Source organism: Chrysemys picta, chromosome 7 (genome assembly GCF_011386835.1).
Source record: "Chrysemys picta bellii isolate R12L10 chromosome 7, ASM1138683v2, whole genome shotgun sequence".
Lineage (NCBI taxonomy): Eukaryota > Metazoa > Chordata > Testudines > Emydidae > Chrysemys > Chrysemys picta.
The window spans coordinates 24,695,651-24,711,248 of NC_088797.1; the positions used below are offsets into that span (position 1 = coordinate 24,695,651).

A 15,598-nucleotide genomic window follows, 5' to 3' on the forward strand; every position below is an offset into this window, starting at 1 on the left:
GCATGTGGGCAAGACTCACCAGCCAGACACCCAGGAAAGAATTCTCTTTAGTTCCCTGAGTTTACTGATTTAATTTAAAATTCTTGCTAATGGGCTTGCAATTTCATGTGCTAGTTCCTTTAATATTCTTGGATGAAGATTATCTGGGCCCCCCAATTTAGTCCCCGTTCGAATTTGGCTTCTACCTCAGATGTGGTAATATCTACCTCCATATCCTCATTCCCATTTGTTATTCTACTATTATCCCTAAGCTCCTCATTAGCCTCATTAAAGACTGAGGCAAAGTATTTGTTTAGATATTGGGCCATGCCTAGATTATCCTTAACCTCCACTCCATCCTCAGTGTTTAGCAGTCCCACTTTTTCTTTCTTTGTTTTCTTCTTATTTATATGGCTATAGAACTTTTACTATTGGTTTTAATTCCCTTTGCAAGGTCCAACTCTACATGGCTTTTGGCCTTTCTCACTTTATCCCTACATGTTCTGACCTCAATAAGGTAGCTTTCCTTGCTGATCACTCCCATCTTCCACTCCTTGTAGACTTTCTGCTTTTTCTTAATCACCTCTCTGAAATGCTTGCTCATCCAGCTTGGTCTACAACTCCTGCCTGTGAATTTTTTCCCCTTTCTTGGGATGCAGGCTTCTGATAGTTTCTGCAACTTTGACTTGAAGTAATTCCAGGCCTCCTCCACCTTTAGATCGCCAAGTTCTTCAGTCCAATCCACTTCCCTAACTAATTTCCTTAATTTTTTAAAGTTAGCCCTTTTGAAATCAAAAATCCTAGTCACAGATCTATTTTTGTTTATCCTTCCATTTAGTTTAAACTGAATTAGCTCATGATCGCTCAAACCAAGGTTGTCCCCTATAACCATTTCTTCTCTGAGGTCCTCACTACTCATCAAAACCAAATCTAAAATGGCATCCCCTCTTGGTGGTTCAGCAACTACTTGGTGAAGGAATCCATCAGCTATCACATCTAGGAAAATCTGAGCCCTATTATTATTACTAGCACTTGTCCTCCAGTCTATATCTGAAAGTTAAAGTCTCCCATGATCACACAATTCCCATTAGTATTTACTTCATTAAAAACATTAAAAAGGTCTCTATCCATATCCAAATCAGGTCCCGGTGGTCTGTAGCACACCCCAAGCACTATCTCAGGAGAGGCTCTAGTAGCTTTCTTCCCCAATGTGATTTTTGCCCAGACAGACTCTCTTATCCATTCCATCCTTTCTTATTTCTTTATAGTCTACCTCATCATTGAGCTATACAATGCTACTCCAACACCTTTGCCTTTATTTCTGTCTCTCCTAAACAGCACATACCTGTACTCCAGTCATGACTACTATTCCACCATGTTTCTATTATCCCTATAATATCCGGTTTCACTTCCTACACCAGTAACTCTAGTTCCTCCATTTTGTTACCTAGGCTCCTCGCATTGGTGTACAAACATCTTAATTCTTGCTGTTTGGCTTCGCTCACATTCTTTATCCGATTAGGCCCAGACATTCTACCACCAGTATCACCTATTAGAATGGTATTTACACTATCCTTCCTCCATATGTCCATTCTCCTACCCATGGCTGTATCCTTTCTTACTTCGTTTTCTTCCCTTTCAAAGTTAAAATCCGGCGTGGAGATTACCTGGACATCTCCCCCCAATTCCTAGTTTAAAGCTCTCTTAATCAGTTGTGCCAGCTTCCATCCTAGAAGTCTATTTCCCTCCCTACTCAGGTGAAGTCCATCCCAAGAGAACAGTTCTCTGTCCATGAATGCCTCCCAATGGCCAGACATCCCAAAGACCACTGCCCGAGCCATCTGTTGATCGTCATAATCTTGTCACACCTTTGTTGCCCTTCTCTAGGAACAGGCAGAATCCCACTGAAGATCACCTGAGCCTCGATTTCCTTAAGCGTCTTCCCCAGCCTGGCATAGTCTCCCTTGATACGTTCCAGTGAGAATCTAGCTGTATCATTCGTTCCCACATGAAGGACAATCAGTGGATTCTTTCCCGCTCCTGTTAGGATCCTCTTCAGCCTCAGGTCCACATCTTAGTACCCGGCAGACAGCAAATCCTTCTGTTCTCTGGATCAGCTCTGGTTACAGGCCTGTCTGTTCTTCTCAGTAAGGAGTCTCCAATCACGTAGACCTGCCTTCTCCTGGTGACGGTGCGATTCTCCGGTCTATCCCCTGTTCCCTCTGGCTGCAAGTCCTCTCGATTCCTATTCACCCTTGCAGTCCTCCGCAATCCATCCTGTATCCTCTTGGTGCTCATGTTTGGTGTTATCTCCATTGACTCTTCCCCTCTTCTTATAGGACTAGCTGCGCTTCTCTTCCTTGCCCTCTCACCTTCAGCGACCACCTGCTGTGCCCCTTCTTCATTTTCCAACTCCGCAAACCTGTTCCTGAGCTCTATTTCTCCTTCACTAGCCCATCTTTTCCTCTGCCTGGTTCTCTTAGTCACATGCTTCTACTGTCCACTTTCCTCACCCAGCAGTCTCCCCTCAGAGTTCTTTGGTCCTGCTTCCATCTGCAAGTCTGAGCTTTTCCATTCAGACTTCTCATGTCTTTGCGCCATCATCCGCTCGAACCCCCTTCTAAACTCAACCAGAGTTTCCACCTGCATCTCCAATCCTCGGTTCTTTTCTTCTATCAGCTCTATCAGGCGGCACTTCATGCAGATGAAACTCTTATCAGGTACCCCCTCCAGGATCATGTACATGCCGCAGCTTCCACATCCAGTCATCTTCATTGTGTCTTCCACTGCTTGGGTCACTACCACTGCTGCCTCTGTATCTGTCATAGACTTCTCACCTAAATCCTGTAAATCTGGGAAACACAAACCAAACCAAACCAAAACCCCACCACCCACAGCAAAACAAACCCCCAACAAGCACCAAAACACTGCTAGAACACTGCACACGCCCTTCACTAGCCTGTCTGAGGGCTGGTCCACACTAACCCCCCACTTCGAACTAAGATATGCAACTTCAGCTATGTGAATAACGTAGCTGAAGTCGAAGTATCTTAGTTGAACTTACCACGGGTCCACATGTGGCAGGCAGGCTCCCCCGTTGACTCCGCGTACTCCTCTCGCGGAGCAGGAGTACCGGCGTCGACGGCGAGCACTTCTGGGATCGATCCGGGATCGATTTATTGCGTCTAGACAAGACACGATAAATCAATCCCAGAAGATCAATTGCTTACCGACGGACCCGGAGGTAAGTATAGACGTACCCTGATCTTCTGCCTGCCTCTCTTAGTCTTCCCCCAAACTCCCCCTGCAAACTCCCACTCAAACTCCCCTGTTTACAGCTCTGCTTGCTGACTTGTTGAGGAGGGTGGCTGCAGCTTTGGATATCCAACTGGAAGAGGTAAAAGAAAAATCACACAGGTTTGTGGACATTTTAGCCTCTTCGGGACCCTCTTGGGTAACTCTCCCTGTTAATGAGACAATTCTGGATCTTGTCAGGGCATTATGGCAGACTGTGTCTTCCCTTCCTCCCACTGCAAAAAGGGTGAAGAACAGTCCCTTCACAGGGGTTTGAACATTTTTGTAACCATCCTCTTCCAGGCTCCCTGGAACTCTCTGCTGCTAATGAAAAAGAGAGACAGAGACACCAGGGCTCAATGCCAAAGGGAAAGAAGCAAAGAAACTGGACCTATTCTGAAGGAAGCTTTATTTTACGGGAGGTTTACAGTTTAGAATCATGAACCAGCAGGCTCTGTTGGGTCAGTACAAATTTAGCCTGTGGGATAATGTGGAATTTAAGGACAGGCTTCCGGATGAGGTAAAGCAGGAGTTCACTGCTATGATGGAGGAGGGGGCAATTTAGTTCCCAGAACAGCTTGCAGCAAGTCTAGATGTGGCAGACTCTGCGGCTCGAGCTATGGTTTCTGCCATCATTGTCATGTGGCATTCGTCTTGGCTGCAGTTGTCATGTCTTCTCCCAGAGGTGCAACAAACCCTCCAAGACCTCCCATTTGAAGGCCTCTTGCTCTTTTCTAAAAAGACTGATGAGAGACTACATAGTCTTAAGGATTCAAGAGCAGCCCTTAAGTCTCTGGGGATTTATACACTAATGACAAAAAGAAAACAGTTCTGCCTGCAGCAGACCCAGTGGTTTCCGCCTTTCATGTCTCTTACCCAGGACCTGTTCAGGAAAAGGGGCAGAAGTTACAAGAGGCATCTTCCTCCTCCTTCCTCTTCTGTAACTGCCAGTTCATCTAGGTAAACTGGGTCCTCTAAACAAACATTTTGATCTGTTAAAAGCAGTCAACCACTACCCAGAATATCTTTTTCCACCCCAATATTTGCCAACCATCTGTCCCTCTTCCTAAGTGCTTGGTCCCGCATCATCATGGATCACTGGGTCCTAAGCACGGTGGAACTGGGATACACCCTTTAATTTGTTTCTATTCCTCCTTCCCACCCCCCTTCCCCATCTGACTTCAGGGACCACTGTCATGAGAATGTTCTACTTCAGGAAGTCCAGTCTCTCCTTCTCATGGGGGCCATAAAGGAAGTTCCCATGTTGCTCAGAGGCAAGGATTTTAGTCCTGATTCTTCATAATCCTGAAGCAAAGAGCGGTCTCAGACCCATTTTAGATCTAAGACTGCTAGCCAAGATCCTAAAGAAAATAAAATTCTGGATGGTCACTCTAGCTTCTGTTATCCCTTCCCTAGATCCCGGTGACTGGTATGCTGCTCTCGACTTAAGACCCTTATTTTCACATGGCAATTCCCTAGAGCCACTGAAAATTCCTCAGATTTGTGGTCAATGGATCCCACTGACAATTCACAGTATTGCCCTAGGGCCTGTCAATAGTTCCTGACGTGTTCAATTAAGTGCATGACTGTGGTAGCAGCATTCCTGCAAAAGTCAGGAGTCTTACCTAGACAACTGGCTAGTATGGCAACTATACAGTCCACCTTTGACAGACAGGTTCCTAATCGTTAAGCAGAAATCTACCCTGACTCCTGTACAGAGAATAGAATTTATTGGAGCAGTCCAGGACTCTACAAAGGCCAGGGCTTTCCTGCTAAGGCTGAGATTCCAAACAATGGAGGTTGTTGCTGTAGCTCTAAAGGTACATCCTGTCACTACATTACGAAACTGCATCAAACTTCTAAGGCATATGGCAGTGTGCACTTGTGTGGTGCAGCATGCCAGAATGCACTTCAAGGAGCTACAAGGTTGGTTAGCTGTGGTGTAGTCATCAGCCTGCCATCATATAGAAATGGTTATTCAAGTACTATTCAGGTCTTGTTCTCCCTGGACTGGTAGGTAGAACCTTCAGGGGGTTGTGTGGGAGTTCCCTTTGCTTCTCCAGAATAGGCAATCACCCTAGTCACTGATGCATCAAATTTAGGTTGGTGGAGCTCACTTAGGACCCCTTTCAGATGCAAGATCTTTGGTCTTTCCAAAATCAAAAATTCCTATGCATATTAGGGAGCGTTGGGCCATCCATTTGGCTTGCATAGCATTCCTTCCACATGTCCAAGGTCAGAATTTGTTGGTGTTCACCAACACAACAGTCATGTAACCAAACAAGGTGGAGCCCAGTCCACAAAAGTTATGCCAAGAGGCAATTCTGCTTTGGAATTTTTGCATTGCCAGTTTTATCAGCCTTAAAGCTGCTTACCTTCTAGGAATTCAGAATACTCTTACAGATCACTTAACCAGGTAATTCACAAATCACTATGGGTGTTCTCTTCATCCAGAAGTGTCCAGTTCCATTTTCCAGCTGTGGAGGACTCCTCCTGTTAGCAACAAAAGCGAACAATAAAGTAATCTTTTTTTTTTTTTTTGTTCCCAAGCAGGCAACAACTCAGGTTCATTGACAGGTGCCTTCCTCCTACCCTGGTTGAAGGGCATGCTCTATGTCTTCCTGACATTCCTGTTCAAGGTCTTGTCTGAAGTCAAACAAGTCCGTTCTCGCCATATACCAATAGCCCCAGCATGGGCCAATCAGCATTGGGTTTTGACTCTAATAGCTCTAAGATTTCCACTGTCACTCTTGTGGGATGCAGATGTGATTTCCCAGGACCACAGCCTCCTACTTCATCCCTCCTGCATGCCCTCCACCTGTCAGCATGGATGCTTTATGGCTTACACCCTTGGAAGGAGGTTGCTCTAAGGGAGTGCAGGAAGTTCTTCTAAATAGAGAAAGTCTTCAACTAGAACTGCTTACCTTCCTAAATAGACAAGATTCTCCATTTGACCCACACAGAGAGGTGTTTCCCTGGCTCAAGCTTCTATTCACCAGATAATGGATTATTGTTTCTGAAGCAATAAGGGTTAGCTGTTAGTTCCATCAGAGTCCACTTTGCAGCTATCTCAACTTTCCACCCTCCCGTGGATAACTGCTCGCTTTTTTTATAAACCTTATGCCCATCAGGGTTCTGAAGGGTTTGGACAGATTATATACACAGGTATACAGCCTGATTTCTCCCCCCTTCCCCCCCCGTAGAAATTTAAATTTAGTTCTATCAAAGTTGATGGGTCTTCCCTTTGAGCAGCTGGAAATCTATGCTCTGTAACACCTTTCTATCAAGGTGGCTTTCTTGGTTGCTATTACTTCAGCCAGGAGAGTAGGGGAACTGTGAGCCTTGGTATCAGAACCTCCTTACAGGATTTTTTTTAGAGACAAAGTTCTCTTTCAACTTCATCCAAAGTTCCTGACTCAAGTGGTTTCCAGTTTCCACATTAACCAAGCAAATTATTTACTGATTTTCTTTCTCGTTCTTGTAAAAATTAAGAAAAACTTTGTACTCTAGATCAGTGCTTCTCAAAGCCAGACTGCCGCTTGTTCAGGGAAAGCCCCTGGTAGTCTGGGCCGGTTTGTTTACTTGCCGCATCCTCAGGTTCGGCTGATCGCAGCTCCCACTGGCCACGGTTCGCCGCTCCAGGCCAATGGGGGCTGCGGGAAGCGGTACGGGCCAAGGGATGTGCTGGCCACCCTTCCCGCAGCCCCCATTGGCCTGGGACAGTGAACTGCGGCCAGTGGGAGCCGCGATCGTCCGAACCTGCGGACGCGGCAGGTAAACAAACCGGCCCGGACTTTCCCTGAACAAGCGGCAGACCGACTTTGAGAAGCACTGCTCTAGATGTTAGAAAAGCTTTAGCTTTTTACCTGGATCAGACTAAGCCAGTTAAGTCTTTATCAAGACTTTTCATTGTAGTTTTGGACAGAATAAAGGGTCATTCAGTATCCACCCAAAGGATCTCTTCCTGGATTTCCAGCTGTATTCATCTATGCTACTGAAAGGCTGGTATTTCACCCAAAGTAGAGTGTTGGCTCATTTGACCAGATCACAGGCAGCTTCCAAGGCCTTTCTGGCTCATCCTGGATGTTTGTAAGGCAGCCACCTGGTCATTGATCCATATGTTTGCCTCGCACTATGCCCTCTCTCTCATCAGTCTAGAGATGATGCCAGATTTGGACAGGTGGTCCTACAATCCCTGTTCAAGTAGATTCCAAACCCACCTCCGGTTTGAATTGCTTGTGAGTCACCTACAGTGGAATGGACATGTGCAGTCATTTGAAGAAGAAGAAACAGTGACTAACCCTTTTCTGTAACTGTTGTTCTTTGATATGTGTTGCATATGTCCATTCCACAACCCTCCCTCCTTCCTTTCTATTTCCTATAAGAAGGAACTATGGGGGGTTGGGAGCGGCTTCTCCCTTTATACCTGCATGCAATGGCATGAGGCAACAGAGGGCACTCACGCCACACGAACAGGTACTGCTGAGGGAAAAATCTGATAACTGTGCACAAGGCACGTACGCACCTACAGTTGAATGGATATGTGCAACACAACTTGAGGAACAACAGTTACAGAAAAAAGTTGGTGACTGTATTTTGCTTGTACACAGATGTTAGAATTTTTTTTAAAGTTTGCACATGTGTGTTTGCACCTGTAAAGTGAGGGCTGTGTATGTGCATGTGCAATATTTACAGAAATATATATGAAAGCTAGGCTGAAGCTTGCCCCTAAAGGTGAATTTTAACTTAAAGGTGACCTTTAAAGGAAAAAGAAATGGGCGTGTCCTCCCCTCATTCTTTTTTATTTTGTTCTTTTTCATGTATTTAGACGGCCTGAAAGTGTTTTAATTATAATAAGTGAAAATTCTGGGTTTTGTTTTGTTTTTTTAACATTAGTAATTCTGGTCATGTTTGTCATGAAAGACTCTATGCTGTCTGTAGAACTAAGCAGTGGAGAGGAGGAGGGATTTTTACTTTAAAAGTCTGATTTTTTTCTTTTGTTTTTGTTATTATCATCAACTTAATTCAAAATGACTAACATTTCGGATAAAGGATATATCTGTTAAATAGCTAACACTTCCAGTCCCTTAAATTAAAGTGTGAAGGTTTAAAGCCTTATAGTTAAGATACTGGACTGGGACTTGAGATTTGCCACAGACTTCCTGGGTGACTTTGAGCAAGTACCTGAGGGCTAGATTTCAACAACCTTATTCATGCTGAGTGATATGTTACTCTGGAAGTAGCCTAATTGATTTCAGTGGGGCTAACCACAGAGTAAGGGTGTTGGAATGTAGCCGTATATCTCTTTGTGCCTCTGTTCCTCATCCGTAAAATGGGAATAATACATTGTTTGTTTAGATTGTAGGCTCTTGGGGCAGGGAGTCTCGGTGTGCATGTGTGCACGTGGTCCCTAGCACAATGGGGCCCTGATCTTGATTGGGGCCTCTTGTGATTTTGCAACACAAATAAATAATAGCAGCAAGCCCAGTTTTAAAAAAAACCTTTCCAAGTTACGTTTTAGGAACATGTATCTACATTTTGTATTGTTATTCTTTTACTTTTTTAATATCATTGTCATTTTCTGCTTCTGTTAGAATGTTCAAACAGTACATTCTTGGCTATCTGGAGGGGCCACTGCTGTAACTCTTGACACTGAACTTGCTGACCATGTCCTAGCTTGGGCCTCATCTACACTAAAGAGAGCAATCCAGGCCAACTTGGAAGGTCCAAAAGAACATTTTGAAAGATATGGTAAGCGAGCGAAGACTGCGTTTTGTATGAGAACGTTAGTACTTGAAGTTAATTTTGTGAAATAATTAGCCTACTTTTATGTACATGCATTGTGGTTTCAATGTGTTTATTACATTACAGTTGAAAGGTATGGTTGGCTTGTAGATGGTACAGCAGACACACGAATAGAGAGCTTTGAAGCAGAAGAACACAGTTTTGATGAATATACTGCTGTAAGTTTTAATTCTACATGATTTTTCTTTGCAATAATTAAAAAAATAGAGAAAAATAGGCGAACAGCCGTTAAGCTCACAAAAACATACTGAGTATCCACAAGTGGATTTTTTTTCCGAATAAATATGGTAATCAGAATAAAGTATTATTTTTAAAGCTTTTTTAAGAATTTATAAATCTTATTAATAGATCTAAATATTTTAAAGAATGTTTCTGCAACTTAACGTGTGTACATGTCATTTTGAAGTTTATAGATGAGTTCCTCAGCCTTGCTAAGGAAATCATGAGTTTGCCACTACTAGCTCATTTCCCTATGGTACGTTTGGACTGTGATGATTTGAAACAGGGTTTGACTGATAAAGCAAAAAGCTTTGCAAATATACTAATGGAGATAATAGTTGCTAATCACAGAGCGGAAAATGAAAAGTGAGTATACTTTCTTGCTATAAACCACCACTTTCGTGGAAAGGAATATTATTTAACATAGTTGCATTTCTGTTGTATAGGCATTGTATAAATATATACAGTACTTTACTCCCTTGATTAACCAAAACTCCTGGTTAACAGAATGTCAGTAGTATCTCAGGGGAGTTACATTGGCTGGTATCTCTTTACTGAACTTCAGGCCCTAACTCCAGCAAGAGCACAACCTTTCTATCAGAGCTGGCAAGCTTTGGGAAAACTGCCTGGCAAGAGATCTACTTCACTGCATTCTTGGCTTCCCAAGTGTAAAGTGCCAGAGTCAGCCAGAGGAAGGGACTTCTAGATTTCTTGAAGCTCTGTATACATGAGACACATCTATAGATTATCTATACATGTAAGGGATGAACTGTTAAGAAATAAATCAAAATGTATGATGGCATGATAAAATTCTCAAATACTATTCAAAATTTATGATGCCATGTCACAAGAATGACAAAATGGGTTACATTCTTATAATGCAAAGCAGACCGTGTGTGTGAGAGAGAGAGAGAGAATGAATAATATATGGCCCTAATACTATGCTTAAGTTTCAATGTATTTATTTTAAAAAAAGAAAAAAAAATTCTGTAACAACTGAATAACAAATATTTTAAGAGTTACTAGAAAGGTAAAAGTAAAGGGACTTATATGACTCTTACAGCTAATTGACCAAATTCACTGTCACACTGAAATCACGGAATTACACCAGAGATGGACTTGGCCCAGTGATTTTAAAGAGATAATTGGAACAATAGTTCCAGGAATGCTTGGTAATTGTCATACACATATTGCTGGTATTATGGCTCAGCTAGAAACCAAGTTAAACAAAATCTTAAACTTTGACATGATTTTACAGAATATGCAAGGAATTTGAAACAATTAAAGAGCGTGCATTAAAAGTTCCTGAGACCACAGAAGAAATGATGGAAATGATAGCTTATGTAGAAAAGGCAAAAACCACAGGTATTCAGGAACTGCTCATAAAAATCAAGGTAAATGTCTAGATTTCTTTTGGCTTAAATCCTTCTCCAAACAAGCAGTCCTGTACACTGGGGAGTTTCTGTGGAGCTGGGGATCAAAAATTTCCTGTAACAATGGAGCTGTCCTCAGTTGCTATTCCAGCCACCAGGCTAGAATGTCCTCCATGCTTTTTGAAAAAACAACGAGGAGTCCTTGTGGCACTTTAGAGACTAACAAATTTATTTGGGCATAAGCTTTCATGGGCTAGAACCCACTTCATCAGAAGCATGAAGTGAAAAATACAGGAGCAGGTATAAATACATGAAAGGATGGGGGTTGCTTTACCAAGTGTGAGGTCAGTCTAATGAGATAAATCAATTAACAGCAGGATACCAAGGGAGGAAAAATAACTTTTTTGAAGTGGTAAGAGAGTGGCCCATTACAGACAGTTGACAAGAAGGTGTGAGTAACAGTAGGGAGAAATTAGTATGGAGGAAATTAAGTTTAGGTTTTGTAATGACCCAACCACTCCCAGTCTTTATTCAGGCCTAATCTTTTTGAGTTCCCGTCACATGTGGGAAAGTTCACCTCACATTCTGACTGTGTGCAATGGCAAGTTGGCTGTCCCTGACCTGTATATAGATCTTTGCTACATAGCATGTTTTTATATGTGTTTAGGCATTGTCTAAATATACAGTACACTGTACCCCTGATGAACCAAAAGCTCTGGTTAACTGGAGTTTAAGGACACCATGCAGATCTGGGATCCATGCAACACAAGATGAATGCTTCCTCTGTGTGAACTTTATACATCTCGCCCCTACCCCTCCTTTGCTTACATGCATGTAGAGGATGGGCAGGATTTTCCTTCAATTACACCTCTACCCCGATATAACGCGGTCCTCGGGAGCCAAAAAAATCTCACTGTGTTATAGGTGAGACCGCGTTACATCGGGGTAGAGAGAGGAACCGCTTTTACCGCTCCCCGCCCCAGCTTCTCCTCCTCCCCACCCCAGGCTTGCTACGCCAATCAGCTGTTTGGCCCGGCAAGCCTGGAAGGGTGGGGGGGGAGTGGAGCGGCGGCGGCGTGCTCAGGGGAGGAGGCGGAGATGAGCTGGAGTGGGGAGCGGTTCCTCTGTGCCCCCCCGTTACTTGCTGCGGCCCTCCCCCCCCAGCTCACCTCTGCTCCATCTCCTCCCACGAGCGCGCCGCAGCTCCGCTTCCCCCCACTCCCTCCCAGGCTTGCCGCGCTAATCAGCTGTTTTGCGTGGCAAGCCTGGGAGGGAGGAGAAGCGGAGCTGAGCAGCGCGCTCGTGGGAGGAGGCGGAGGCAGAGGTCGGCTGGGGCAGGGGGGCCGCAGCAAGTAGGGGGGGGGGGGGCGCAGAGGAACTGCTCCCCGCCCCAGCTCACTTCCGCTCCGCTGCCTCCTCCCACAAGCACGCCGCTCAGTTCCGCTTCTCCTTCCTCCCAGGCTTGCTGCACCAATCAGCTGTTTGCATGGCAAGCCTGGGAGGGAGAAGCGGAGCTGCGGCGCGCTCGTGGGAGGAGGCGGAGCGGAGGTGAGCTGGGGCGGGGAGGCCCCGGGGCAGGCCGCAGCAAGTAATGGGGAGAGGGGACAAAGAGGAACCGCTTGCGGTAACACGAATTCGGATATAACAAGGTAAAGCAGCCCCGTCCCCTGGAGCGCTGTTTTACCGCGTTATATCCGAATTCGCGTTCTATTGGACTGTATTATATCGGGGTAGAGGTGTATAGCTCAGATGAGCTGGACTTGAAGTTTTATTTTTATCACAATGTGTCTTTTGCAGGACACTCAAGTTAGAGGCTGTCTCTAAGTCCTGACTTTAAAGACCAAATTTATAAAAACTAGAAGCTGATTGTATCTGCAAAAAATACACACTCACATATTAAACTACATTTACATGTGTAAATATGATAATTGGGGACACAAATGGGTACCAGTTGGTACATACAAATTTGTTAATGTGCAGGTTTTTTACAGCAGCAGCCAGCCTCTTGTGTTTAAAATTTTGTCTGTAGATGTCAGAGATGAGCCTTTTATTGTTTGGATGGGATTGACAAGAGGATGCTTCTATTTAGCTCTTGAGCTGTGACTGCTGATTCTTGGAGGAAAAATAGGAAATATTATATTTCAAATTGTGAGAGAAACAGTATTCAAACAATACTATAACTCCACTCTAGTCCTAAAATTTCAGAGGGAAAGTGGATCTTTGATTTGTTCTGTACTCTGGATCAAGGTGATGTGTAATCAGATTTTCCACTTTGATGCTGAAGCCATATATGACAAACAAAACATATGCTGCAGGATGAGCATATGTGCTAAGTAGTAGGATTTCCTCAGACAGACATTAAGTTAATAGAATATGGTCAGATAAGAGAAGTTTATACATTAAGGGAGGCATAAACTTGAATATCTTATGCTTTTCTAATAGATTTCTAATTTTTTAAAAATTGAACTTTATTTAACTTAAAAGAAACTACACAACAACGTGTAATTTTATATTACCTATTGTGACGAAGTGGGAACATTCTTAATGTTTTCTCTGAGTGCTGTGTGGGTGCCTCACTTTCTCCTACGCATTTCTCGAGTGTTTTTGGGGGGGTGTGATTGTTGCAGAGCCCTAGGGGGCCAGTGTGATGCTGTCTGCACAAAAAATGGCCAACACCCTGTCTCCCCGCAACTGATGGCCTGGGCCCCTCCTCTGCAAAGGTGCCAACTGAAGGTGTTGGAGAACAAAGAGATCGGGGGGCCTCCTGGCCTGGGAAAGAGACAAAGGCGAGAGGAGGGGCTGGAGAGTTTTCAGTTTGGAGCTGGCTGGGAAAATGGAGGGGAGCCCAGACAGGGCTCTGGCCTCCCTGGAGACCCCCCAAGATGGTCCTGACTGAGGGGGTCCTGTTGTCTGTACCTGCAAGACCTGTCTTGGACTGTATTCCTGTCGTCTAAATAAACCTTCTGTTTTACTGGCTGGCTGAGAGTCATGGTGAATCGCAGGCAGCCGGGGGTGCAGGCATTGTCTCCCCCAAACTCCGTGAAACCTATATTATTATAGCCTCTTAAAAAAGGAGAGATCAAGAAGCATAGTACTCAGCAGCTGAGATCTGATCACTGTAGGGGAAAAAAGTTTCAGAGAAGACACATGCTAAGATTCTGCATACAAACTTTCCATTTTACATTGCCTTTCAAAGCAATGAGAGGTCAGTTCCTTGATAATTTATAGTCTTGAGGCAAAATCCGGGACGCCCATTGAAGTCAATGAGAGTTTTGGTAATGACATCAGTGAGTCCAGGATTTCATCCTTGGACCAGAATAATGAGGAACAAGGGATTATGGGTCTGAATTCACTGTTTTTCCTTCATAAATTCTATACTATGGTATAAGCAAATGTGAAATATCAGCTTTTGTGGAATCTCTTTTATAGGAATGCCAAAGGCGAATGAATTACCTTTTAGATGTTTATATATTTGATCCTGAAGATCTGGCACTGAATGCAACAGTCTTACTGTGGCCTCAGAAGATTAATCCCATCTTTGATGAACATGATGATGTAAAGATAATTTCTTTGTACATTATATATTCTAATTTGTTAGGCCTTGTACTGTATTTGAACAATTTATTTTCACTGCTGCTAACTGTTGTCCAGTCCAAATGTGTATAATAACATTCATTATAAGGCACTCAAATACCATGGTACCAGGTTTATGTATTTATAAGAAGCCAGTGCACTAATGGAGAATATAATAATTAGATATTTAGCAAGTACCAGCAGGCTACAAATATAGAAAATTAGAACTGTCATTTGAGCTTAAAGTCTTTGGCAAGTCTGGTATCTATCTTCTACTGTGGTCAATACTTGATAATTCAGAGAAAAATAAAAATTCACTACTATGCACTTAGCCAATTGTGTAATACTTTATACTGGAGAAAATTCCTTCCAGACCCCAAAAAGTTTGTGCCTTGAAGCATGAGAAATGAATATCATCCTTTTAATTTGCACACTTATCATCATGATGTGTGAGGGATTGAACCAGGCCTTTTAAAAATTCAACCATGGTTACATGCTATATGAAGAAATTATTGCATTATTTAGAAAGAAAATGTACTGGATATTAATTTTTTCATGTGACTTTGTTCTCTAGATAAATAAGAATTAGGAATTCCAATTATTCGATGAAAGTTTACTAATGAGGAATATGCAACTGTTGATGTTTTTCTGTGATCCAGATCCATAATAGATAACTTTCTTAACCTTCCACCACTTCTTCGAGCAATAGTCCACATTGTTCATATTGTAGTTCTTTCTTACTGCCCATGGTTGCAAGTTGGAGTTCATAGTATCCCCATGCTTTCCCATGACTCTTAGATACTTTAAGGTTATACTTACTTAGCTTAGAGTTTGTGTAGTTTTAAAAAAAGTTTTATTTAAGCCTGGTGGGTGAAAAAAATCCAAAGCACTTTTCTTTCTTTGAGTCTTGCTTTGGTACTGAGGAATATGTCCGAAGGCAGAGAGCACATCTTTGGGCTTTAAAATGTGCCAAGACTCTTATGCTCCAGTGATGTGAGTACAAAATGTTTATTTTGTTTAGAGGAGTCTCGTATCCCTACCATGTGTGCCATCTGTATTTGTTTTACTGAACTCACAGACAGGGCTTGTGATGCTTGTTTTAAAATTATTTTTTACAGAAAGGTCAATATGAAGTGTGTCTGACTCTGAGGTACCATCTAAGGAGCAGTTTCTTGTAGCAATGGCACTCAGTAAAACCAGCTTTGAAACAGGAAGAAACTCCACTCTGGGAGCTAAGGGATCTGCTAGCTCTATGAGACCTCATGTTGCTATCAAGCCTTCTTATCCATTCTCCTCAGCTCAGTCAGTGACTCCTGCTGTCCAAGGCAGAAGGAGCAAAGATCTTCAGATAGGGC

At 43.3% G+C, this 15,598-nt stretch overlaps 1 protein-coding gene across 3 annotated transcripts in view; it reads left to right on the forward strand.

The window, feature by feature from the left end:
* Positions 1-15,598, forward strand: part of DNAH12 (dynein axonemal heavy chain 12) — a 181,279-nt gene that overhangs the window by 25,297 nt on the left and 140,384 nt on the right. For all 3 annotated transcript variants that reach the window (XM_065550977.1, XM_065550978.1, XM_065550979.1), the window contains exons 10-14: positions 8,868-9,024; positions 9,145-9,236; positions 9,485-9,663; positions 10,556-10,691; positions 14,100-14,225. In XM_065550977.1, coding sequence (XP_065407049.1) covers positions 8,868-9,024; positions 9,145-9,236; positions 9,485-9,663; positions 10,556-10,691; positions 14,100-14,225 — 690 coding nt within the window. The remainder of the gene's footprint in view (positions 1-8,867; positions 9,025-9,144; positions 9,237-9,484; positions 9,664-10,555; positions 10,692-14,099; positions 14,226-15,598) is intronic.